At 44.5% G+C, this 27,736-nt stretch overlaps 1 protein-coding gene across 1 annotated transcript in view; it reads right to left on the bottom strand.

The window, feature by feature from the left end:
• The window catches only part of LOC311128750 (adenylate cyclase type 5-like), a gene marked incomplete at both ends in the record, with an annotated part of 52,517 nt that overhangs the window by 634 nt on the left and 24,147 nt on the right, over positions 1-27,736 (bottom strand). Inside the window, 10 exons of the mRNA XM_084160999.1 lie at positions 1,746-1,950; positions 2,696-2,959; positions 5,010-5,142; positions 5,950-6,125; positions 6,390-6,548; positions 6,852-6,968; positions 9,070-9,157; positions 15,417-15,514; positions 17,817-17,961; positions 19,216-19,238. Of these exons, the coding sequence (XP_084017125.1) occupies positions 1,746-1,950; positions 2,696-2,959; positions 5,010-5,142; positions 5,950-6,125; positions 6,390-6,548; positions 6,852-6,968; positions 9,070-9,157; positions 15,417-15,514; positions 17,817-17,961; positions 19,216-19,238 (1,408 nt within the window). The remainder of the gene's footprint in view (positions 1-1,745; positions 1,951-2,695; positions 2,960-5,009; positions 5,143-5,949; positions 6,126-6,389; positions 6,549-6,851; positions 6,969-9,069; positions 9,158-15,416; positions 15,515-17,816; positions 17,962-19,215; positions 19,239-27,736) is intronic.

Raw genomic sequence — 27,736 nt, 5'->3', positions numbered from 1 at the left:
AAAAGATGAGAGAGGCCTGTAATTTTCATCATAGGTACACGTCAACTATGACAGACAAATTGAGAAAAAAAATCCAGAAAATCACATTGTAGGATTTTTAATGAATTTATTTGCAAATTACGGTGGAAAATAAGTATTTGGTCACCTACAAACAAGCAAGATTTCTGGCTCTCACCGACCTGTAACTTCTTCTTTAAGAGGCTCCTCTGTCCTCCACTTGTTACCTGTATTAAAGGCACCTGTTTGAACTTGTTATCAGTATAAAAGACACCTGTCCACAACCTCAATCAGTCACACTCCAAACTCCACTATGGCCAAGACCAAAGAGCTGTCAAAGGACACCAGAAACAAAATTGTAGACCTGCACAAGGCTGGGAAGACTGAATCTGCAATAGGTAAGCAGCTTGGTTTGAAGAAATCAACTGTGGGAGCAATTATTAGGAAATGGAAGACATACAAGACCACTGATAATCTCCCTCGATCTGGGGCTCCACGCAAGATCTCACCCCGTGGGGTCAAAATGATCACAAGAACGGTGAGCAAAAATCCCAGAACCACACGGGGGGACCTAGTGAATGACCTGCAGAGAGCTGGGACCAAAGTAACAAAGCCTACCATCAGTAACACACTACGCCGCCAGGGACTCAAATCCTGCAGTGCCAGACGTGTCCCCCTGCTTAAGCCAGTACATGTCCAGGCCCGTCTGAAGTTTGCTAGAGTGCATTTGGATGATCCAGAAGAGGATTGGGAGAATGTCATATGGTCAGATGAAACCAAAATATAACTTTTTGGTAAAAACTCAACTCGTCGTGTTTGGAGGACAAAGAATGCTGAGTTGCATCCAAAGAACACCATACCTACTGTGAAGCATGGGGGTGGAAACATCATGCTTTGGGGCTGTTTTTCTGCAAAGGGACCAGGACGACTGATCCGTGTAAAGGAAAGAATGAATGGGGCCTTGTATCGTGAGATTTTGAGTGAAAACCTCCTTCCATCAGCAAGGGCATTGAAGATGAAACGTGGCTAGGTCTTTCAGCATGACAATGATCCCAAACACACCGCCCGGGCAACGAAGGAGTGGCTTCATAAGAAGCATTTCAAGGTCCTGGAGTGGCCTAGCCAGTCTCCAGATCTCAACCCCATAGAAAATCTTTGGAGGAAGTTGAAAGTCTGTGTTGCCCAGCGACAGCCCCAAAACATCACTGCTCTAGAGGAGATCTGCATGGAGGAATGGGCCAAAATACCAGCAACAGTGTGTGAAAACCTTGTGAAGACTTACAGAAAACGTTTGACCTGTGTCATTGCCAACAAAGGGTATATAACAAAGTATTGAGAAACTTTTGTTATTGACCAAATACTTATTTTCCACCATAATTTGCAAATAAATTCATTAATAATCCTACAATGTGATTTTCTGGAAAAAAAATCTCATTTTGTCTGTCATAGTTGACGTGTACCTATGATGAAAATTACAGGCCTCTCTCATCTTTTTAAGTGGGAGAACTTGCACAATTGGTGGCTGACTAAATACTTTTTTCCCCACTGTATACAGTATGTTCAATATACATTTTCTAGGTTTTCAGGGATATGGGTAAGCAGAGTTTTTCCTGGTGAGGTCACATTGTTACCATTACTCGTTATACATTTTGTGTGGCACTATCGCTTAAGGATATCGTTATTCTCATGAATTCACATCAAAATGAACAACAAGGCAACAAAAATATATTTCCCGTAGGCAGCTTTACCGATCTTCATCTTGAAGTTATTGAAGGAGTGTTCGTTGATGTACTTCATCTGGTCCATGAGTCTCATGGCATAGTCTGCCAGGGCTCTGATGTGTGAGCGGCCTTCCTTGTCGTAGGTAGAGTCGTTGAGGCCAGAGGCTGCCATGTAGGTACTGCCAATGGTCTTTATTTTCTCCAGCTGGCGGAACTGGTCTTCACTGATGATCTGGGAGGAGAGGAGGATATTGGGGAAGTGAGTGCTGAGAGAAATACATTTACTAGTTAGTATACTTGGGTTAATAGCACTGAGATTGTTAGCTATTTCAACATAACAGGGTCCAATAATAGTCACTAGTACCCATACTGTAGTTATATTAGGAGTAATGTGACAGAAAATATGGTCAGCTTAAACACACAGACACACACACAGCGAGAAAGGCCCGTCTAACCTAGTCAAATTCTGTGATGATCTCATTGAGCAGGCGGACACTCCACTCCCTCTCCTCATATCGCTCTCCCCCTCCTCCCATCCTCATACCCCTCTCCTCCCCCCATCCTCATACTGCTATCCTCCTTCCCCCATCCTCATACCCCTCTCCTCCTCCCATCCTCATACTGCTCTCCTTCCCCCATCCTCATACCTCTCTCTCCTCCTCCCATCCTCATACCTCTTTCCTCCCCATCCTCATACCTCCATCCCCCTTCCTCTCTCCTCCTCCTCCCATCCTCATACCCCTCTCCTCCCCCCATCCTCATACCTCTCTCCTCCCCATCCTCATACCTCCATCCCCCTTCCTCTCTCCTCCTTCCCCCATCCTCATACCTATCTCCTTCGCCCATCCTCATACCTCCCTCCTCCTTCCCCCATCCTCATACCTCTCCTCCTTCCCCCATCCTCATACCTCTCTCCTCCCTTTCCCATCCTCATACCTCTCTCCTCCCTCCTCCATACCTCTCTCCTCCCCACTCACCTCGTCAAAGTCTGCGATGATCTCGTTGAGCAGCCTGAGACACTCCACTCCTTCGTTGTTGGCCTCCAGCTCTACGTAGAACTCAGAGAAGTTGGAGATGGAGGCGAACATGACAGCCACACACTCACAGGACTGGTAGTAGAGCTCATCGTTCCGACGCTCTCGCGCCAGGAAGTGGGCTGCCACGTCTTTGGGGAGGATGTTGTGGAGGAGGCGACGGTTGTAGGCCTGTAGCTCTTCCATCTCCTCCTTTTCCTCTGTGGCCTGGAGGGAGGGAGGGAGGGAGGGAGGGCGGGAGGGTCAAGGAGGTATCAATGACCTTGGATGGCCCAGACACACACCTGAATGAGGACCTCTATGTAGTTGAATGTGATTGCTTTTATTAAATGCGTTTATTTTGGTTTATTGTGTGCTGAATTATATTGTTTTATGCACATACACAGTACCAGTCAAAAGTTTGGACTCAAGTTTTTCTTTATTTTTACTATTTTCTACATTGTAACACCAAAAAAGTGTTAAACAAATCAAAATATATTTTATATTTGAGATTCTTCAAATAGCCACCCTTTGCCTTGATGACAGCTTTGCACACTCTTGACATTCTCTCAACCAGCTTCATGAGGAACGCTTTTCCAACAGTCTTGAAGGAGTCACATATGCTGAGCACTTGTTGGCTGCTTTCCCTTCACTCTGCGGTCCAACTCATCCCAAACCATCTCAGTTGGGTTGAGGTCGGGGGATTGTGGAGGCCAGGTCATCTGATGCAGCACTCCATCACTCTCCTTCTTGGTCAAATAGCCCTTACACAGCCTGGAGGTGTGTTTTGGGTCATTGGCCTGTTGAACAACAAAATTATAGTCCCACTAAGCGCAAACCAGATGGGATGGCGTATTGCTGCAGAATGTTGTGGTAGCCATGCTGGTTAAGTGTCCCTTGAATTCTAAATAAATCACAGACAATGTCACCAGCAAAGCACCCCAACACCATCACGCCTCCTCCTCCATGCTTCACGGTGGGAACCACACATGCAGAGATCATCCGTTCACCTATTCTGCGTCTCACAAAGACACAGCGGTTGGAACCAAAAATCTCAAAATTTGGACTCATCAGACCAAAGGACAGATTTCCACCGGTCTAATGTCAATTGCTCGTGTTTCTTGGCCCAAGCAAGTCTCTTCTTCTTATTTTATTTTATTTTACCTTTATTTAACTAGGCAAGTCAGTTAAGAACAAATTCTTATTTACAATGACGGCCTACACCGGCCAAACCCGGACGACGCTGGGCCAATTGTGCGCCGCCCTACGGGACTCCCAATCACGGCCGGTTGTGATACAGCCTAGAATCGAACCAGGGGGTCTGTAGTGACGCCACAAGCACTGAGATGCAGTGCCTTAGACCGCTGCGCCACTCGGGAGCCCAATTGGTGTCCTTTAGTAGTGGTTTCTTTGCAGCAATTCGACCATGAAGGCCTGACTCACGCAGTCTCCTCTGAACAGTTGATGTTGAGATGTGTCTGTTACTTGAACTCTGTGAAGAATTTATTTGGGCTGCAATCAGAGGTGCAGTTAACTCTAATGAACTTATCCTCTGCAGCAGAGGTAACTCTGGGTCTTCCTTTCCTGTGGCGGTCCTCATGAGAGCCAGTGCTTGATGGTTTTTGCTACTGCACTTGAAGAAACTTTCAAAGTTCTTGACATTTTCCAGATTGTCTAAAGTAATGATGGACTGTCGTTTCTCTTTGCTTATTTGAGCTGTTCTTGACATAATATGGACTTGGTCTTTTACCAAATAGGGCTATCTTCTGTATACCACCCCTACCTTGTCACAACACAAGAGATTGGCTCAAACGCATTAAGAAGGAAATACATTCCACAAATTAACTTTGAACAAGGCACACCAGTTAATTGAAATGCATTCCAGGTGACTATCTCATGAAGCTGGTTGAGAGAATGCCAATATTGTGCAAAGCTGTCATCAAGGCAAAGGGTGGCTATTTGAAGAATCTCAAATATAAAATATATATTTATTTGTTTAACACTTTTTTTGGTTAGTACATGATTCCATATATGTTATTTCATAGTTTTGATGTCTTCACTATTATTCTACAATGTAGAAAATAGTAAAAATGAAGAAAAACCCTGGAATGAGTAGGTGTGTCCAAACTTTTGACTGGTACTGTATGTGTCTGTTTTATTATTCTGTTTTTATTGTAATGTATACAGGGCTCTCTTGTAAAATAGATTTTTAATCTCAATGCGACTCCCTGTTTAAATATAGGTTAAAAAAAATTAAAATACACAAACGCACACCTACCTGTAGTTTCCAGAGGAAGTCGAGTCTGGCTGTGGACTCCACCTGCTGGGCGTGTAGATACAAGGCCAGGACGAAGACCGTGATGACCACGGGAGTCATGATCTTCAGAGGGACCTTAGAGTCCATCACACAGCTGGACAGAGAGGACAGATATCACAGACCAACTACAGTTCAACTACAGAGATCAACTAGAGACCAACTACAGGCCTGAGGCCACAGCACTCTTTAATCTATGTTATCTAATAATGCTAGATACTACATACCACTACTAAACAATATACAAGGTCACGACACTGTTTATCAATGTTATCGAACTACCTAAGGCATATGAAGTGCCAGGAAGATCTATAGGAGGCATTAAAGCTACAGTATATTGGATACAATTGATCTCAATCAATTTGTGCGTTTCAATTTGTTTCCATTTGTTTAATAGTGTTAAGCTACATAAATCTCACCTGGTTCCATTGATGTGCTCACTATGAAGAGAAAACAAAGAAAGAACATTTTAGGGAGAGAGGGAGAGCAAGGCAACTGAACCCTCCACTCCATCTGAAGATGGATAACTGTAGACAGGACCTGATCTGGCCTAACCAACAGTCATCCATTACATTAAGTAAACGCACCACTAAACTCAGGAAAGGTTTTAATTTAAATCTGCAACTTGCCTGTCGTGAATAAATGGCCATCAATCCCTTCCACCTCAATCTAACATTAATCTACAGAGCAATTTACACAAGCCAGGGTTGTTCTCCTCCATCATATCTAAAGCTAGGTGTACATCAGTAAATAAACATATGAGACATCTGACACGTTAATGCTTTGCTCTGAAGAGCATTAGCATAAAATACTATTGACTCATCGGTTATCTATCTTTCTTTCACGGCTTTACGTTTTGTACCTTGCTGTACCTGCAAGTTAATGGATATTCTAAACTACTCACATAGCATTGGCCATGACCAGCAGGTCTACGTTGTCGAACAGGTTGACCGCTACCACCTCCATGATGAGGACGTAGAAGATCTCGATGAAGAGCATGAGTAAGAGTTTACCTATACTGCTGACCTGTAGGAAGACTGAGCTGGCCAGCAGGGTCAACAACACACAGGAAGAGAAGTACTACAGCGGGAGAGAGAGGGAGGGTGGAGAGGGGAGAAAGAGAGAGAGAGGGAGGGTGGGTGGGGGGGGGTGAGAGGAGGGAGAGGGAGGGAGAGAGGGAGAAGGGGGAGGGGCGAGGGGAGACATAAGAGAGAGAGAAAGAGTGATGTCAAACATTTGCTAATGTTTTAGCATTGCCATTGTGAAATGAATTGGCCGCTTCTGGCACAGAATAAGTATAGTGAGAATGACTGCTCAAGCCTAGCTTGGCGCACACACACACACCTCAGGGAAGTTGCAGTTGGGTGAGGGGCTGCCACAGAAGCCGTCCAGTGATTCGAGGGTGTAGTTGAGGCTGCATGCATGGCAGGCGTTCACACTGCTGCGACTGATGTTCAGCTCCCAGCTCAGACACTCCCTCAGGTCTCCAGTACTGCAGGTGAACTAAGGGGCAGAGGACAGAGGTCAAAGGGGGTTCACATGATTATGAATGAAAACTGGGTAGTGTTCAGTAGGCACAAAACGTTTCAGTAGGCACAAACATTTTCCGATAATAAATACTTTTTGTTTTCAATTGCAAAACGTTCTGCTACGCTGTGCTCTATTGAACACAACCCTGGAGACTTTACACAGGATGCCCACAGATGTCAAACACTCATTAATGCAGAACCATGTAAGCTTTGCTTTCAGGGTTTACCCCTTCAAATGATCTGTGCAACCATTTGGAGTGGAGGCTCAGGGACTTACGATGTTGATGAAGGCAGAGAGAAACACCAGGGTGATGGTGAAGACTCCCACCAGGGTGCTGTTGAGTCTGGACTGGACAATCCTCTTAGACAGGGTCTGTAGAGGCATTGGGAAAAACTGTCCCCAGGGGAGGTGATAGAGGGGGGAGGGGGGGGTGTATGGTTAGTAGGTCAGTCTACAGTATTTCGGGTTACTAGAGAGCATTATGTTTGTATCCTACAGCCATCAATCCCAGCTATGACTTTTGGCTGCAATTCTACACATGCTGGTAGAAGTGATGCCTACCCCTCTCCCACAAAACCAGACTCCTTGCAAAATCGAGGATCATGCATGCAGCATTTTCAACATGTAAACAGTTTCAGGATCAATACAATTTGATTTGATATGATTCATAACTGTAGTCTAGACGGGTAGTTCCATCAATTAGGTGCCTTTTGACTAGTGTGACTTGGTGAAAAAAACAAGTTTATTTCACCTAATTTTAATACACTATCATAAAGAGCACATGTTCAACTTAATAAAAAACATGTTTTCCAATCTCAGGAAGTTAAATAAAAATGAATGGCTATAGTAAGTGCCTATTAAGTGCCAAATAAAGTAACAGTGTTGACTTAAAACGGTAGACGACTTCATTTTAAATCAGCCATAAATCCCCTTGTGACAGGGGGAATGGAAGCTTGTTGTGTGGAACAGGGAGGGGTAATTGAATGCAAGCTTCAATCAAACAATTGAATTGTTAAAACATTTCTAGCCTGTCTATCTATGGATAAAAGGGTTGACGCGTTATGCTCGACCCGCTCAGTTTTCCACCACAAAACACCAGAAAATGGTCAAAAAGAGTACAACCAGCTTACTTGCTTTTACACTATGATTTGACTTTTAGATGTTCAATGTTTCTTTTGAAAAACGTATTTAAAAAGGATTAGTTTCACATATTAAAATGAAAGTTCAGTTCACGTAACAGGGTTGACCTTAAAATGAAGGACAGGTTTTATTTTCTTCTTAAAATGAATCACTAATCACATGAAATATAATAATCTTCAGAAATGACTGTCAAAGCAACCAAATAACTAGGGCTTTACAATGATGGTGAAACTTGGAGAAATATTAGGGGTTTAGTGGGTTAAAATCCTAGAAATCACAGAGGATGCACAGAGGGACATGTCAAAATGCTGAATTTTGGCACTTTTAAGTATTTTCAAACAAAAAAATCAGATCTATAGAATTTTCATGTGGTCTATATTGAATGGGCACTTCATTTAATATAACAGGCTTTTAAAATTCAATATTGGTGCACAATTTCTACTTAAGATATCAAAGGGACGCAAAAGTCACTGATTTCGTGGATCGCGTTTGACCTGGGGAGTTATAAAGAATCCTCTTTGGAATTTTAAACCCCTCACTTTTCCAAAGCTTACAGTGCTACAATGACAATATTATCAAAGCCGCTTACAATATATAAAAATCCCTCAACTACAGAAGATCAGGTGCCTGTTGTTCTTCTTCTTCTTGTTTCCATTATGATTTTGGGGCCTATTACATTCCCCCCAAGCTGGCCATCAGCCAATGAGGAGACAGCAGGAAATTAAATACCCTGAGGGCCCTCCAGGAACAACAACAACAGCTATAACATCATCAGTCCGCTGCCGTCGTTCGCAAATGTCCCCAACTGACAAAACAGTAATACCCCTAATGTGAGTTTACATTCACGTTAATCTTTCGCCCAATTACATGCCAGTTCCTCTCTGAAGGCCTCACTGAGCAGCCTAACTCTGACTGTGTCTCTCCAGGGGACTGCTACTCTAAGGGCCGGAAAAATCAATACCATCCACCAAGCAGGTTTACCTGCTGTGTGTTCTGCCCTGTCATGCTGTGAAACCAGACCTGTTATAGGGGCGTCAGGTAGCGTAGCGGTTAAGAGTATTGGGCCAGTAAGCGAAAGGTCGCTGGTTTGAATCCCAGAGCCAACTAGGTGAAAAATACGTTGATGTGCCGCTGAGCAAGGCACTTAACCCTAATTGCAGCTGTCAGTTGCTCTGGATAACAGCTCCTGCTAAATGACTATATTGTAAATATATTCTGCATGATGCAACAGCCACAGAAACGCGTCAGAGCTATGTGGGTACTGGATGGATGGATAGTGCTGTTGCACATTGTGGTCATAGTATGCAGAAGCTTTGAAACACAAACAAATTCCTTGGAAAACATAAGTACTCACCCCAAAACAGGAGTAGACTGCTGAGACAAACATAACAGCCATCAGGATGATCAGACAGGTGACATAGAACCCAATCATCAGAGTGGAGCTGAGAGAGAGAGAGCGAGAGAATAATAAAAAGGGAATGTTAATGAACAAGCAGCCACAGCGGTACCCATCAGCCCCCCTGGGAGAGGAGAGGAATAGTGGTGACAGGACTCAGGTACCAGCCTAATCTAGTCCTGTCTGTCTCCTCAACTCATCCCCAAAGCCCTGCGCTCAGTCCAAAAAGAGCTAGGGCTCCAAGTTGTGAATGATATATTTTATTTTTTTATTTAAAAAATTGCACCAAAGAAAACAAGTTAAAGACAAAACAGTACAGATAGAAAACAGGTAGAGGTTGGAAGCCCAAAAGGGCTGATATGAAAACCACACCACAAAAACCAATATACAAATACAAAAAAAGTTTGTTCAATCAGTTAAACAATGCATACTAATTATAATTGTACATTATATACTCAAACGTTTGATTATGTGTGTGTGCATGTGTGTGTGAGGCTACATGGAGGGGATTACTGGGTCGTCTGGTTCATCAGGCTGACCCCTAGTCTACTACTGGGTAGTCTGGTTCATCAGGCTGACCCCTAGTCTACTACTGGGTAGTCTGGTTCATCAGGCTGACCCCTAGTCTACTACTGGGTAGTTTGGTTAATCAGGCTGACCCCTAGTCTACTACTGGGTAGTTTGGTTCATCAGGCTGACCCCTGACCCCTAGTCTACTACTGGGTAGTTTGGTTCATCAGGCTGACCCCTAGTCTACTACTGGGTAGTTTGGTTCATCAGGCTGACCCCTAGTCTACTACTGGGTCGTCTGGTTCATCAGGCTGACCCCTAGTCTACTACTGGGTAGTTTGGTTCATCAGGCTGACCCCTGACCCCTAGTCTACTACTGGGTAGTTTGGTTCATCAGGCTGACCCCTAGTCTACTACTGGGTAGTTTGGTTCATCAGGCTGACCCCTAGTCTACTACTGGGTAGTCTGGTTCATCAGGCTGACCCCTAGTCTACTACTGGGTAGTCTGGTTAATCAGGCTGACCCCTAGTCTACTACTGGGTCGTCTGGTTCATCAGGCTGACCCCTAGTCTACTACTGGGTAGTCTGGTTCATCAGGCTGACCCCTAGTCTACTACTGGGTAGTCTGGTTCATCAGGCTGACCCCTAGTCTACTACTGGGTAGTCTGGTTCATCAGGCTGACCCCTGACCCCTAGTCTACTACTGGGTAGTTTGGTTCATCAGGCTGACCCCTAGTCTACTACTGGGTAGTCTGGTTAATCAGGCTGACCCCTAGTCTACTACTGGGTAGACTGGTTCATCAGGCTGACCCCTAGTCTACTACTGGGTAGTCTGGTTCATCAGGCTGACCCCTAGTCTACTACTGGGTAGTCTGGTTAATCAGGCTGACCCCTAGTCTACTACTGGGTAGTCTGGTTCATCAGGCTGACCCCTGACCCCTAGTCTACTACTGGGTAGTTTGGTTCATCAGGCTGACCCCTAGTCTACTACTGGGTAGTCTGGTTAATCAGGCTGACCCCTAGTCTACTACTGGGTAGTCTGGTTAATCAGGCTGACCCCTAGTCTACTACTGGGTAGTCTGGTTCATCAGGCTGACCCCTGACCCCTAGTCTACTACTGGGTAGTTTGGTTCATCAGGCTGACCCCTAGTCTACTACTGGGTAGTCTGGTTAATCAGGCTGACCCCTAGTCTACTACTGGGTAGTTTGGTTCATCAGGCTGACCCCTAGTCTACTACTGGGTAGTCTGGTTCATCAGGCTGACCCCTAGTCTACTACTGGGTAGTCTGGTTCATCAGGCTGACCCCTGACCCCTAGTCTACTACTGGGTAGTCTGGTTCATCAGGCTGACCCCTAGTCTACTACTGGGTAGTTTGGTTCATCAGGCTGACCCCTAGTCTACTACTGGGTAGTTTGGTTCATCAGGCTGACCCCTAGTCTACTACTGGGTAGTTTGGTTCATCAGGCTGACCCCTAGTCTACTACTGGGTAGTTTGGTTCATCAGGCTGACCCCTAGTCTACTACTGGGTAGTCTGGTTAATCAGGCTGACCCCTAGTCTACTACTGGGTAGTCTGGTTCATCAGGCTGACCCCTAGTCTACTACTGGGTAGTCTGGTTCATCAGGCTGACCCCTAGTCTACTACTGGGTAGTCTGGTTAATCAGGCTGACCCCTAGTCTACTAGTGGGTAGTCTGGTTCATCAGGCTGACCCCTAGTCTACTACTGGGTAGTTTGGTTCATCAGGCTGACCCCTAGTCTACTACTGGGTCGTCTGGTTCATCAGGCTGACCCCTAGTCTACTACTGGGTAGTCTGGTTCATCAGGCTGACCCCTAGTCTACTACTGGGTAGTCTGGTTCATCAGGCTGACCCCTAGTCTACTACTGGGTAGTCTGGTTAATCAGGCTGACCCCTAGTCTACTACTGGGTAGTTTGGTTCATCAGGCTGACCCCTAGTCTACTACTGGGTAGTTTGGTTCATCAGGCTGACCCCTAGTCTACTACTGGGTAGTCTGGTTAATCAGGCTGACCCCTAGTCTACTACTGGGTAGTCTGGTTCATCAGGCTGACCCCTAGTCTACTACTGGGTAGTTTGGTTCATCAGGCTGACCCCTAGTCTACTACTGGGTAGTTTGGTTCATCAGGCTGACCCCTAGTCTACTACTGGGTAGTTTGGTTCATCAGGCTGACCCCTAGTCTATGCTTGAAGTTATTGAGGGATGATGATGTTTTGGCAATGTGAAGATAGGAATTCCAGAGTATGGTACCTCTGTATCTGCTAGAGAATTAACAATGTGAGGTGCGGCAGTGGGAAGGGTGAAGGTTATCGCAGGGTTTCGGTATGTTGTATGCAATATTTCAGTAAATGAGATATGGGTAACTTAAGCTGTAGTATAGTGTTAGGAAGCAAGTCTGATAAACCAAACCACTAATCTTTCTGATGATACCAACAGACCTCACCACTTTGCTGCAGACAAAGTGAATAGGATCTTTCCAGGACAACTGCTCATCAACTAGGACACCTAGGAATGTAGTGAATGAAACCTGGTCTATTTCATTCCCATTAAAATTCTTATTCTTACCAGTGAGTACAATTACGTTTTTTTTTTTTTTTTTTTACATTTAAAGATAATTTCTTTATCTGAAACCATTCAGATAATGTGGCCATGCCTGAGTTGGCGTCATTGATTAGTCAATCGAAATTCTTGTGTGATAAAATCAAGTAATTAAATAATGGGAAGTACAGTAGAAGACACAGCAGCAAGGTCATTGATATAGATTAGGGACAACAAAGGTCCAAGGACTGAACCCTGTGGGATGCCATAGGATATCTTGGCCCTGGTAGATGCACAACTTATTTGCATATACAAATTGTTCTCTATCATAAACATAATTATATAGCCATTTATATGTATAATCATGAAAACTGTAATAATGCAATTTAGCAAGTAATATTTCATGATCAACCATGTCAAACGCTTTGGATAGATCCAGAAAGATGCCAAGTACGTATTCATTGTTATTCAGGGATGTAAAGATTTTACACACAAGTTGTAAAAGAGCAATATCTGTAGTTTTTACGAAAACCATATTGGTGCTCATATAGAATACAGTGTTTGTTAAAATGTTTCAACATTCTTTTATACACCAGTTTCTCTAGGATTTTATAAAAACATGGTAGTACAGATATTGGGTGATAATTTGTAAAATATCTTGGATCCCCAGATTTATAGAGGGGGATAACTTTGGCAATTTTCAAATATTTAGGAACAATAACAATTTGCATTGATTTGGTGAAGTTATACATTAGAGCACATGTCAAACTCATTCCACCGAGGGCCGAGTGTCTGTGGGTTTTCGCTTCTCCCTTGTACTTGATTGATGAATTAAGGTCACTAATTAGTAAGGAACTCCCCTTACCTGGTTTTCTAGGTCTTAAATGAAAGGAAAAAAAAACAAAACCCAGCAGACACTAGGCCCTCCATGGAATGAATTTGACACCCCTGCGTTAGACGCTCAATAATCAAGGAAGACACTGATTTCACCAAAGAAGCACCAATCTCATCATGACCTGCTTCTGATCCCAATTACCTCCATCACCTCCATTACATCAGGTGGATCAAACTGAAGCAGATAAGGGAAATTACCCTTAATGTAATCCAAGGGATTTCCATAAATTTTTCAGATTTGCTTTGACAGAGAGGAACCCACATTTCAACATTAAATATACAGTGGGGAAAAAAAGTATTTAGTCAGCCACCAATTGTGCAAGTTCTCCCACTTAAAAAGATGAGAGAGGCCTGTAATCTTCATCATAGGTACACGTCAAGTATGACAGACAAATTGAGAATTTTTTTCTCCAGCAAATCACATTGTAGGATTTTTAATGAATTTATTTGCAAATTATGGTGGAAACTAAGTATTTGGTCACCTACAAACAAGCAAGATTTCTGGCTCTCACAGACCTGTAACTTCTTCTTTAAGAGGCTCCTCTGTCCTCCACTTGTTACCTGTATTAATGGCACCTGTTTGAACTTGTTATCAGTATAAAAGACACCTGTCCACAACCTCAAACAGTCACACTCCAAACTCCACTATGGCCAAGACCAAAGAGCTGTCAAAGGACACCAGAAACAAAATTGTAGACCTGCACCAGGCTGGGAAGACTGAATCTACAATAGGTAAGCAGCTTGGTTTGAAGAAATCAACTGTGGGAGCAATTATTAGGAAATGGAAGACATACAAGACCACTGATAATCTCCCTTGATCTGGGGCTCCACGCAAGATCTCACCCCGTGGGGTCAAAATGATCACAAGAACGGTGAGCAAAAATCCCAGAACCACACGGGGGGACCTAGTTAATGACCTGTAGAGAGCTGGGACCAAAGTAACAAAGCCTACCATCAGTAACACACTACGCCGCCAGGGACTCAAATCCTGCAGTGCCAGACGTGTCCCCCTGCTTAAGCCAGTACATGTCCAGGCCCGTCTGAAGTTTGCTAGAGTGCATTTGGATGATCCAGAAGAGGATTGGGAGAATGTAATATGGTCAGATGAAACCAAAATATAACTTTTTGGTAAAAACTCAACTCGTCGTGTTTGGAGGACAAAGAATGCTGAGTTGCATCCAAAGAACACCATACCTACTGTGAAGCATGGGGGTGGAAACATCATGCTTTGGGGCAGTTTTTCTGCAAAGGGACCAGGACGACTGATCCGTGTAAAGGAAAGAATGAATGGGGCCATGTATCGTGATATTTTGAGTGAAAACCTCCTTCCATCAGCAAGGGCATTGAAGATGAAACGTGGCTGGGTCTTTCAGCATGACAATGATCCCAAACACACCGCCCGGGCAACGAAGGAGTGGCTTCGTAAGAAGCATTTCAAGGTCCTGGAGTGGCCTAGCCAGTCTCCAGATCTCAACCCCATAGAAAATCTTTGGAGGGAGTTGAAAGTCTGTGTTGCCCAGCGACAGCCCCAAAACATCACTGCTCTAGAGGAGATCTGCATGGAGGAATGGGCCAAAATACCAGCAACAGTGTGTGAAAACCTTGTGAAGACTTACAGAAAACGTTTGACCTGTGTCATTGCCAACAAAGGGTATATAACAAAGTATTGAGAAACTTTTGTTATTGACCAAATACTTATTTTCCACCATAATTTGCAAATAAATTCATTAAAAATCCTACAATGTGATTTTCTGGAATCTTTTTTCTCATTTTGTCTGTCATAGTTGATGTGTACCTATGATGAAAATTACAGGCCTTTCTCATCTTTTTAAGTGGGAGAACTTGCACAATTGGTGGCTGACTAAATACTTTTTTCCCCCACTGTAGATGGGATAGTTGTAGAGGCCTTTTTCCTATTCAACAGATGATTGATGATTTTCCAAGTTGACTTTATATTGTTTGAAGATTATTGGAATTTGTTCGTAAAATATATTTTTGGGGATATCCGAAATAAAATGGGTAAATTTGTTGTTATTATTTTTGTAATTGGCAGAATTCAGGGGGGTGGGATTTATGACCAACTTTCTATACAATGTGGGGTTTTTTTACCAATATTTTTTTGGACCGGTTGTAAACCAAAATGCAGTGATGAAATATAGAATTAAAGGATGTGAGAAAAGTCTGGTAAGCAGACTCCACATCGGGATGATTATAAAAATGTTCCCATTAAATATGCAAGGATGATGCAAGGACATCAATAAAACAACCAATGTCAGTATCGGGTGGCTGATAGACGCATTCCAATTACTATTTTTTACCACCAAAATATTGGATTCAGTACTTACTGTGGTACAATGACAATCTGGATGAAACAGATGAAGAAGAAGATGAGAGAGGAGCAGGCCACGTACGCTCCAAATCTGGAGTCCACTTGTTTGGAGTACTGACGGAGAAATAGAAAAATATAACATTTTACATTTTAGTCATTTAGCAGACGCTCTTATCCAGAGCGACTTACAGTTAGTGAATACATATATTTTTTCATACTGGTCCCCCGTGGGAATCGAACCCACAACCCTGGCGTTGCAAACACCATGCTCTATCAACTGAGCTACATCCCTGCCGGCCATTCCCTCCCCTACCCTGGACAACGCTAGGCCAATTGTGCGCTGCCCATGAGTCTCCCGGTCGCGGCCGGCTGCGACAGAGCCTGGATTCGAACCAGGATCTCTAGTGGCACAGCTAGCACTGCGATGCAGTGCCTTAGACCACTGCGCCACTCAGGAGACTATGTTAAGAGCAGTAAGGTAACCAGAGGCTGGCTGACTGCTTCACATCTCACTTCAAACCCTTTAGTACAGTATACTGATGTGAGGACACAACAGCCTCACACTGTGAGAACAGCATGGTAACGGTTACACAGCTGAACGGCCATCCATCCATCCATCCATCAATCCATCTATCCATCCATCCATCCATCCATCCATCCATCCATCCATCAATCCATCTATCCATCCATCCATCTATCCATCCATCCATCCATCCATCCATCTATCCATCTATCTATCTACTGTATCTATCTATCCAGCCATCTATCCATCCATCTATCTATCGACTGTATCTATCTATCCAGCCATCTATCCATCCATCCACATGCAGCAGTGTCTCTGGCTGGGCCTAAAGGATGTGCTCAGGAGGTGAATAGTGTGTGTGTGTGTGTGTGTGTGTGTGTGTGTGTGTGTCTGGCTGGCATAGTTACTCAGGAGGTGAATTATGAGATCTTTCAGATGACAGGTAATAGAGGAAAACAAAGTCAGTGATTATCTCTCCCACAGAAGACTGGGCTGGGGGCTGACACACTGAGAGAGGGCTTTGGATCAGTTCTAAGTAGCCACTATACAGCCCCTTTACCCCGACGAGAGAGAATGAGAGAGGATGAGAGAGGGAGAGGTGAAAGAGAGTAGGTTGAAAATGGGGCCTCTGTCCCTTCTCTTTCTCTCTCTCTGCCTTCACCCTCTCTCTCCTTCCCTCTCACCTCTTCCTTCTCTTTCCTTTTATATCTGCATCATTTTTATCGCTCTCTCTTTCTCCCACTCCCTCTCTGCCTCTCCTTTCTCTAACTGCTCTCGCCCTCTCTCACCTTTTATGTATCTTCCCTTTTACCAGCATCATTTTTACCTCTCTCTCTTCCTTTTAGCTTTGACATGCCCTGGATATGTCACACCAGTGAGTGGTGTAGCAATTTGTAGCAGAATTGCTTGTCTTGACAAAGGCCCTGAATCTTTTGAACTGACCATGACACCTGACAGGGAAAAATCCCTTAGTTATAGACTAACACTAAAACATTTTCCTGTTGTAGTTAGGAAAAACTCATGGACCTCCTGAGTTTGACAATCAATCCTGACACAAATGAATACACTGCTTACTCGTTTGACATTTCCACTGCTAAAGATATATCCAGAAGATTCACTCAGGGCCTTAGTCTGATTATGTGGAGTCATTTCCCTCAGGGCCTTTGTCTGATTATGTGGAGTCATTTCCCTCAGGGCCTTAGTGTGATTACGTTTAGTAATTTCCCTCAGGGCCTTAGTGTGATTATGTGGAGTCATTTCCCTCAGGGCCTTAGTGTGATTATGTGGAGTCATTTCCCTCAGGGCCTTAGTCCGATTATGTGGAGTCATTTCCCTCAGGACCTTAGTGTGATTATGTGGAGTCATTTCCCTCAGGGCCTTAGTGTGATTATGTTGAGTCATTTCCCTCAGGGCCTTAGTGTTATTATGTGGAGTCATTTCCCTCAGGGCCTTAGTCTGATTATGTGGAGTCATTTCCCTCAGGGCCTTCGTGTGATTATGTGGAGTCATTTCCCTCAGGGTGTTAGTGTGATTATGTGGAGTCATTTCCCTCAGGACCTTAGTGTGATTATGTGGAGTCATTTCCCTCAGGACCTTAGTGTGATTATGTGGAGTCATTTCCCTCAGGGCCTTAGTCCAATTATGTGGAGTCATTTCCCTCAGGGCCTTAGTGTGATTATGTGGAGTCATTTCCCTCAGGGCCTTAGTGTGATTATGTGGAGTCATTTCCCTCAGGGCCTTAGTCTGATAATGTGGAGTCATTTCCCTCAGGGCCTTAGTGTGATTATGTGGAGTCATTTCCCTCAGGGCCTTAGTGTGATTATGTGGAGTCATTTCCCTCAGGACTTTAGTGTGATTATGTGGAGTCATCTCCCTGGAGGAGGACGTCAGTACCTTCTTCTCCAGGTCTGGTTCTCTGAAGGTCAGCAGGAACTTCTTGACGTGTTCCGAGCGTAGCCGGTCAATACTCCTGGCGTCGATGGCTCTCCCTAAGAACTCGTCCACCTCATCCTCTGGGTTCAGGTTTTCCTGCATGTTTCTGAAAATGAAATGTCTAGATAACACAAGACGAGGAGACACTTTTTTGTTTTCCGTTTCAGGCCATCACAAGAGGTCCTTCAGCTCTATGTCTCTACGGGCCAGTCCGACACCAGTCCCCCCCACCACAAGCCCCTAACTCACCACAGAACTGCGTCACCCAAATCAAGTGTGACCGTAACAAACAAAGTGATTGAGATCATCAGACCACTGTCATCATGTTAATTTGATTGGAATAATCGTTCGTTGAATCAGCAGTGCATTGTTTGATTGCATTGATTAGAGGCAATCTGGCCTATTGTCAGTGGATCAGTGGACAAGATCAAAACAGGTGATTAAAATGTTTTATGGATCACAGACAGCATAAGTTACAGTAAGTATGGAAGAGACTGAACTCACTGACACTCATGGGTATGGATGTCATGTCCTTGAAGAAACGGGTTTGCTCCCATTCACTAAAGTGACTGTCATGATGAAACACATTTTTATTTTTTTATTTTTTATTTAACCTTTATTTAACCAGGTAAGCCAGTTGAGAACAAGTTCTCATTTACAACTGCGACCTGGCCAAGATAAAGCAAAGCCCATTGAAGAACATTGATCTGTCCCATGTAGCTCAGTTGGTAGAGCATGGCGCTTGCAACGCCAGAGTTGTGGGTTCGATTCCCACGGGGGCCTAGTATGGAAAAAAATATAATAATGTATGCACTCACTAACTGTAAGTTGCTCTGGATAAGAGTGTCTGCTAAATGACTAAAAATGTAAAATCTGGCTGTAGCATGTAGAGCAATGCATGGGGGAAATCAAATCAAATGTTATTTGTTACATGCTTTGTAAACAACAGAAGCACATAGAATCACATAGAGGAGCTCGAAATTTAGATATATTCAGGGTGAGAACACAGACTGTGTTTGTGACATATGCAAGGATATGCACAACGGAAAATGGGCCATCCCCTTGAGTGACAACTGGATCAGCCAATCACATCTCCAGGATTCCCCTCCTCACCCAGTGAAAAATGGCAAGTTGGCGAGTTGGATGTTCTGGTCGTGTTTTCGATGGCTATGCTGTGTATTATAGCAACAGTAGTTTATTTCTGTGACTGCCACATACCTATCCAGATAAGTCAAAGATCTATGGCTGTGATATTGCCATTTTGTCTTTAGAAACCCTGAAAACACAACCTGCAGCAGAAGGTTGCCCAACACCTTGACTCACAGGAAGCGAGATGGGGAGATGGGGGGTCTCTACTCACTTGTCCTTGGGGTCTTCAAATCCCTGTTAGACAGAAGAAAGGAGCAGAATAGAGAGACTGTTAGCTGACTGGAAAATGACTGAAATTCAGGAACAGCTACAAACAGAGAAACGTAAGTGGTGCTAGAGTTTCTTTCGAAGAAAAAGAGGTAGAATCCATTCACACAGCCAGGTGTTGGCTAAAAATGTAAGTTGTTTCAAAAACCAAGACAAGAGACTGACAATTCTTCCAGCGTCCTCTCTGCACAAACTCCCAGTACAAGATGCTGAAAAACAACAACAACAGTTTTGTCCCAAATGGCACCCTATTCCCTACCTACGTAGTGTACTACTTTTGACCAGGGCCCATAAATCTCTGGTCAAAAGTGGTGCACTATATAGGGAATAGGGTGCCATTTGGGACGCACACAAAGTTGAGAACAACAGCTAGCCAGGCAGGCATCTTCCTAGGAAGATGAGTCAATAGTGCTTCTAGAGAAGACTGTCTGCCTGTCAGGAGACCAGAGGGGTCTTGCTGAGCCTTCATTAAATACACAGATAATTATACCAGCAGGGTGTTTAGTTGCTTACTACACACCTAATTCATAATGCATATTTATTTACAACACATTAGGTGAACTGATGAGTTTCTAAATCTACTGTATCATGGACCTGCAGTGACCTCTAATGGATGAAGATAGCAACAACAGCAGGATAAAATGTGCAGTACAGGTCCAAGAAACAACACAGTAAATAGTTGTCTAGACTAGAGCTACTTCCATATCAACAAAGTTACTCCCATGTGAATAGAAATGACCATTCACTATTGCTTTGTGCCTGATTCAGAGGGGATGGGTTAACTGACTAGGCATCCCCTTTCCTTTTGTCAGATCTAGGTTCAATCTATACTCCTATATTTTACCAATTGTGAACTAAGCTGAAAATACCCTGGAACCCTTATTTTTTGGACAACAGAATTTCTGAATGTCTTATAACATAAGCAATTCCACTGATAAAACTGCCCTCTACAAACAGAGAGGTGGAACATCCCCAAATACCAGTATTCTCTTTCTTTTATATGGAATAGGAGAACAGTGATTAATGACATTGTAGGAATGTACGACAGAAACACAGCGGAGAGCACGTCATAAGTTTCTCCACTCCGCTGCCTGCCCTGCCGTGCTGGGAGGTTGGAGGACAAGGGCTAGTGTGGGAATTACTATCACTGTAACTCCCTTTCCCTTCACACAGACCCATTCTCTTTACCTCATGCCCTGTGTCTCGCTCTCTCGCTCCTTGCTCCCGCTATCTCTGCTCTTTCTCTACCTCTGCTGCTGTGTGATTTAGGACCAGGGGAAGCAGTAGAGAGAGAGAGAGACAGAGCGACAGAAACAGAGTGACAGAGATAGAAACTCATAGACAGGGACAGAGAGAGATAGAGGAGAGGAGAAGAGAGGACTGTCTGTTAACTTTACATTTTTAAATTTTAGTCATTTAGCAGACGCTCTTATCCAGAGCGACGTACAGTAGTGAGTGCATACATTTTCATACTTTTTTCGTACTCAAATTCAGTGTATGTGTAAGAAGTGAGAGGGAAAGAGTGGAGGGTTACATGACACAGAATAATAAAGGGAGAGACAGACAGACAGACAGACAGACAGAGACACAGACATAGAGAGAGAGAGAGAGAGAGAGAGAGAGAGAGACCTGGCCCTGACAGTAAATCTCAGTAAGACAAAAATAATGGTGTTCCATAAAAGGTCCAGTTGCCAGGACCACAAATACAAATTCCATCTAGACACCGTTTCCCTAGAGCACACAAAAAACGATACATACCTTGGCCTAAACATCAGCGCCACAGGTAACTTCCACAAAGCTGTGAACAATCTGAGAGACAAGTCAAGAAGGGCCTTCTATGCCATCAAAAGGAACATAAAATTCAACATACCAATAAGGATCTGGCTAAAAAATACTTGAATCAGTTATAGAACCCATTGCCCTTTATGGTTGTGAGGTCGGGGATCCACTCACCAACCAAGAATTCACAAAATGGGACAAAAACCCAATTGAGACTTTGCATGTAGAATTCTGCAAAAATATCCTCTGTGTACAACGAAAAACACAAAATAATGTTTGCAGAGCAGAATTAGGCAGATACCCGTTAATTGTCAAAATCCAGAAAATAGCCGTTAAATTCTATAACCACTTATAAGGAAGCGATTCCCAAACCTTCCATAACAAAGCCATCACCTACAGAGAGATGAACTTGGAGAAGAGTCCCCTAAGCAAGCTGGTCCTGGGGCTCTGTTCACAAACACAAACAGACCCAACAGAGCCCCAGGACAACAACACATTTAGACCCAACCAAGTCATGAGAAAACAAAAAGAGAATTACTTGACACATTGGAAAGAATTAACAAAGAAACAGAGCAAACTAGAATGCTATTTGACTCTAAACAGAGAGTACACAGTGGCAGAATACCTGACCACTGTGACTGACCCAAACTTAATGAAAGATTTGACTATGTACAGACTCAGTGAGCATAGCCTTGCTATTGAGAAAGGCTGCCGTAGGCAGACCTGGCTCTCAAGCGTAGACCTGGCTCTCAAGAGAAGACAGGCTATGTGCACACTGCTCACAAAATGAGGTGGAAACTGAGCTGCACTTCCTACCCTCCTGCCAAATGTATGACCATATTAGAGACACATATTTCCCTCAGATTACACAGATCCACAAAGAATTAGAAAACAAACCCAATTTTGATAAACTCCCATATCTACTGGGTGAAATACCACAATGTGCCATCACAGCAGCAAGATTTGTGACCTGTTGCCACAAGAAAAGGGCAACCAGTGAAGAACAAACACCATTGTAAATACAACCTATATTTGTGTTTATTTATTTTCCCATTTGTACTTTAACTATTTGCACATTGTTACAACACTCTATATATACATAATATGTCTTTATTATTTTGGAACTTCTGAGTGTAATTTTTATTGTTTATTTCACTTTTGTTTACTACTTCACTTGCTTTGGCAATGTTAACATATGTTTCCCATGCCAATAAAGCCCTTAAATTGAATTGAATTGAAATTGAGAGAGAGACAGACAGAGACAGACAGACAGAGACAGAGAGAAATAGAGAGAGACAGACATACATACAGACAGAGACTTCTGACTTTTTGTCTTTCTTTAATGATGCATTCTCATTTCATTAAACCCCCCCCCCCCCCCCCCCCCATCCCCTGTACTGCATACTCACCTTGCCCTCTACCCCACGATACAAAAACAACACCACACATTACAATAACCCAGACCTCACCACTTCTACAACCGTATATACAGACCATCTTCCCCAGCTATACAGACAGCCCCCCCAACACACCATATCTCTTGAAACATCTCCACACTTTTTATCATTTTATAGAACTCAAATTCCACCCTAAGGCGCGCAGAGACCATCCCATTAAATAATAGTAAAGGGTCTGTTATCCCCCTACCTTTGACCCTGTTCCTCCTTGTTAGCAAATAGCCAACTTTGCCTGAGCAAACAGAAAATGCAACAACACACATTTGACCTTTTCCTTATTTGAATACCTGTACCCCATTATAAACATCCCAACAGTAAACTCCACCCCCAACCTCTCACACAGACATTCCAACAGAGACATTAAAGGCATTAACCTGGCGCACACAGAAAACACATGAATCACAGTTTCACTCATGACACAGAAAGGACACCCCTGTCCGACTCCCAGTTTAACCTGTGCCAAGCAGCTGTTAGTGGCCAGGGCTCCATGAAGAAACCTCCACTGGAGGTCACCTGACCTCTTTGGTACTGGGAGTTTGTAGAGCCCCCTCCATCTAAAACCCACCATCCTCGTTGCCCCACATACCCCCTGCCACTGATGTGCCTTCACTCCTGTTAGGCTCCTAATGTTCCTTACCTTAATACAGAGGTTGTATAGGGCTTTACCTCCCACCCCTTCAAACTCCCCCAGGCTCGGAGTGTTAAAATCTAACAAGTCCTCCAGACCCCATTCCCAGTCCCGAGTCTCTGCCGTCACATTGGTGGCCCCTCCCCCTTTGGCCGCTCAAACACCCCCTGTTACCGGCTCAGACAGTGCCTCCTGGACTTCCCCCAGGAATCTCTCCAGCAGCCTAAAATATGTTAGTCCTGTTTGTTGTGCTAGGACTTCTAGGGTTTTCCACCCCTCCTCTCCCAGCAGTCGCAGGTCACCCAGCCTTAGTAATCCCGCTGCCATCAGTCGCCTCTGCAGGGTGGCCGACTGAACCGATCTCAAAAGGATGACTGGGTTGTGGAAGATAGGCTCCTCCCACACCCAAAGCCCAGGCTCCACACCCCCTTCTTGTGTGGGCCTTAGCAGCTGACAGGCCCTCAGCACCGCAGAGTAAAAATCAGAGAGACCTGCTGTACTCAGTCCCTCCAGACATGAGGAATAGCTGCCGGTCCAACCTTAATCCACCAGCTCTCCTCAGCAGCGCGCATGCTGGTTCCCTCCATCCGACATCAGTATGGTACAGCAGTGTCTGCACCGCCTTTAGTCGGAATGCAGCCACCCTGCTCTCCAGTTCCACCAGGCCCTGTCCTCCTTCATTTACGGACATATACAACACTGCCGCCCTCAGCCAGTGATGGACTGACCAGAAAAAATCCACCAGCTTGCGTTGCAGGTCTGCGAGCAGATCGGTGGGGGGGTTGAGGACAGCCAGTTTATGCCACAGGGAAGATGCCAGCAGGTTGCTGATTATCAGCACCCTCCCTCTATATGACACTTTGGACAGGAGCCACCTCCACCTGGCCAGTCTCGACACCACTGCCTGTGACAGCCCCTCACAGTTCTTCCTGACCCACCTCTCCGAGCCCAGGTAGACCCCCAAAATGTTAAGCCCTTCACAACCCCACTGCAAACCCCCTGGAAGCAGAGGAGGGGCCCTATCCCCCCATGCCCCACATAACAGAGCTTTGCTCTTGCCCCAGTTTACCTTAGCTGATGAAGCTCCATCGTACACCTTCAGACTAGTCTCTAGTGCCTGCATATCCTGACCATCCCTGACCATCACAGAAACGTCATCTGCATACGCTTACACTGCTATGCCTGTCAACACAACAATGCATGTCCAGCACACTCCCTGCAGTCTCCTGCGTAGCAGGCCCAAAAAAGGCTCAATGGCTAGAGTATATAACTGCCCCGATAGAGGACATCCTTGTCTAATGCCCCGCCTCACCCAGACTGGCCTACTGAATTCCCCTTCCACCTTGACCATACACGACGCCCCAGCATACAACATCTTCACACAGGCCAAAAACCTTTCCCCAAACCCAAACACAGACATCACATTAAACAGATACTCATGATCCACTCTATCAAAAGCCTTCTCTTGATCTAAAGAGACCAGTCCAAAGTTCACATTAGAACCTCTCGACAAATCCAACATGTCCCTGATTTAAGAACAAGTTGTCCGTGATTCACCCAATGCACTCCTCTTTCCCGCATCTCTGGCACCATTAATATTAAGTGAGCCTACCCAAAGAGTCTCCATAAGAAGTGGGAGAAAAGCCAGCAAAGAAAGAGACCAATAGCAAAGCTCTCAAAAAGCCCCAGTGCCAGAAAGAAACTATTCATCTAAACAGCGTCTGAAGGTAGACCTTTACGCACGGTTGTGACCCACTTCCTCAACCTAAACCGTTTCCTGGGTGAGAGGACACCATGCCCCTCATTTTTCATAGTATGTTGTACTGATCTTACAAACTTTCCCGGATCGCAAAAAAAAGCCTCAAGATGAACTTCTTCCCCCTTAGTCTCATTCTTGACAGTTCCCTCACTGTGTACTTTGACCCTTCTGCCTGACTGTCTGTCAGCTCTGGACCCATTGAGGAGGAGTCTGAAAAGAAATCCTCCTCATCGTCCTCTTCCTCAGACACCTTCCTCCTCCTCATCTCCATGTTCCATCCTGACCACCTGCTCTTCCTCTCTAGTCGGGGCCTCCCCCTCAGCACCAGGCAAAGGTTCCTTGGTGCCTTTCACCACACCAGCCTCTGCCCTCCCACCTCCTTTCTTCTCCCCCTTTTTCCTCTTCCGCTTGACACCCTCCTCCACCCCCCCTAGTCGCTTACCCTTCTCCACTATACTCTCCTCATCCACTAGCATAACCTGACTAGGCCCAGCATCATCTACACCACCATCCCTAGCATGACTAGACCCAGCCTCATCTACACCACCATCTCTAGCATGACTAGGCCCAGCCTCTGCTGCATGCATCTCATGGCCCCCTGCACGTTGACCTCGATTTCCCCCACTGGTGCTTGTACCATCACCTTGTCTACGGCCTTTATGTGGACACGGAAAGCTCTTATGCCCCAAATCCCCACACTCAAAGCACCGTAGACTATCTGTGCTGGCAAACCCTGCGTAGAGCCCCAACCCATGCCTCACTTTAAAATTGACATTTAACTGTTGCTCATTGTTATCCAAAAACATGAACACTTGCCTCCTGAACGAAAGAACATGCTTGACGGCATCTGCCTGAAAACCTGCCGACAGTACATGAAAACCACTAGAAAACTTACCAAAACGACTCAGCTCCTTCCTGATTTGATCATCCGTAATAAACGGAGGCAAATATGCAACTACCACCCTAGTCGAAGGGGTAGAAAGAGGAGAAATTGGCACCAACACACCCCTTACAAATATTCCACTAGCAATGAGCCTACCCACCAAATGTTCTCATTTCATGAACACAACCCCAGCTTTGTTCAATCTGGAAGCGGAATCTATAAATTCAGCTTCTACCTGTTCGCCGACCGCGAGCAGAACCTCCTCCACCTTAATTCCATTCTCGGGAACACACCTGAATCCATGCCGTAACGACAGCGTCTCCTCCGCGCTAGGCATCACGCACATTTCACCATTCAAAACCCCAGGAAACTAAAACTCTGTCCTCTTCCTCCCTAACTTTGGAAAAAAAGCAGTGGGTACCGCTAAAACAAACAGTGCATTAACCCTCCACCATAGAAAATAAGAATTTAAAGAAAAGACCAAGGAAAGAACCAATCAAATAAGTTAGGACAAAGCCCTCCACACCAAACACTCAAACGCCCAAAAAAAAACAGCATGCACTGAGAGAGAGAGAGAGACAGAGACAGAGGAGAAAGAGAGAGACAGACAGACAGAGACAGAGAGACAGAGACAGAGACAGACAGTAGGACAGACAGACAGCGAGATATATATAGAGAGAGAGACAGAGAGATGTGTATATATATATAGAGAGAGAGAGAGCGAGAGAGAGAGAGAGAGCTAGGGACATACAGTTGAAGTCAGAAGTTTACATACACTTAGGTTGGAGTCATTAAAACTATTTTTCCAACCACTCCACAAATTTCTAGTTAACAAACTATAGTTTTGGCAAGTCGGTTAGAACATCTACTTTGTGCATGACACAAGTAATTTTTCCAACAATTGTTTACAGACAGATTATTTCACTTATAATTCACTGTATCACAATTTCAGTGGGTCAAAAGTTTACATACACTAAGTTGACTGTGCCTTTAAACAGCTTGGAAAATTCATAGCTTTAGAAGCTTCTGATAGGCTAACTGACATCATTTGAGTCAATTGGAGGTGTACCTGTGGATGTATTTCAAGGCCTACCTTCAAACTCAATGCCTCTTTGCTTGACATAATGGGAAAATCAAAATAAATCAGCCAAGACCTCAGGAAAAAATGTGTAGACCTCCACAAGTCTGGTTCATCCTTGGGAGCAATTTCCAAACGCCTGAAGGTACCACGTTCATCTGTACAAACAATAGTACGCAAGTATAAACACCATGGGACCACGCAGCGTCATACCGCTCAGGAAGGAGACACATTCTGTCTCCTAGAGATGAACGTACTTTGGTGCAAAAAGTGCAAATCAATCCCAGAACAACAGCAAAGGACCTTGTGAAGATGCTGGAGGAAACAGGTACAAAAGTATCTATATCCACAGTAAAACGAGTCCTATATCGACATAACCTGAAAGGCCGCTCAGCAAGGAAGAAGCCACTGCTCCAAAACCGCCATAAAAAAGCCAGACTACGGTTTGCAACTGCACATGGGGACAATTATCATACTTTTTGGAGACATGTCCTCTGGTCTGATGAAACAAAAATAGAACTGTTTGGCCATAATGACCATCATTATGTTTGGAGGAAAAAGGGGAAGGCTTGCAAGCCGAAGAACACCATCCCAAACGTGAAGCACGGGGGTGGCAGCATCATGCTGTGGGGGTGCTTTGCTGCAGGAGGGACTGGTGCACTTCAAAAAATAGATGGCATCATGAGGAAGGAAAATTATGTGGATATATTGAAGCAACATCTCAAGACATCAGTCAGGAAGTTAAAGCTTGGTCGCAAATGGGTCTTCCAAATGGACAATGACCCCAAGCATACTTCCAAAGTTGTGGCAAAATGGCTTAAGGACAACAAAGTCAATGTATTGGAGTGGCCATCACAAAGCCCTGACCTCAATCCTATAGA

Source organism: Coregonus lavaretus (genome assembly GCF_964263955.1).
Source record: "Coregonus lavaretus genome assembly, chromosome: 5".
NCBI lineage: Eukaryota > Metazoa > Chordata > Actinopteri > Salmoniformes > Salmonidae > Coregonus > Coregonus lavaretus.
The sequence above is the reverse complement of the archived record's forward strand: the minus strand, read 5'-3'. Positions and strand labels throughout refer to the sequence as shown.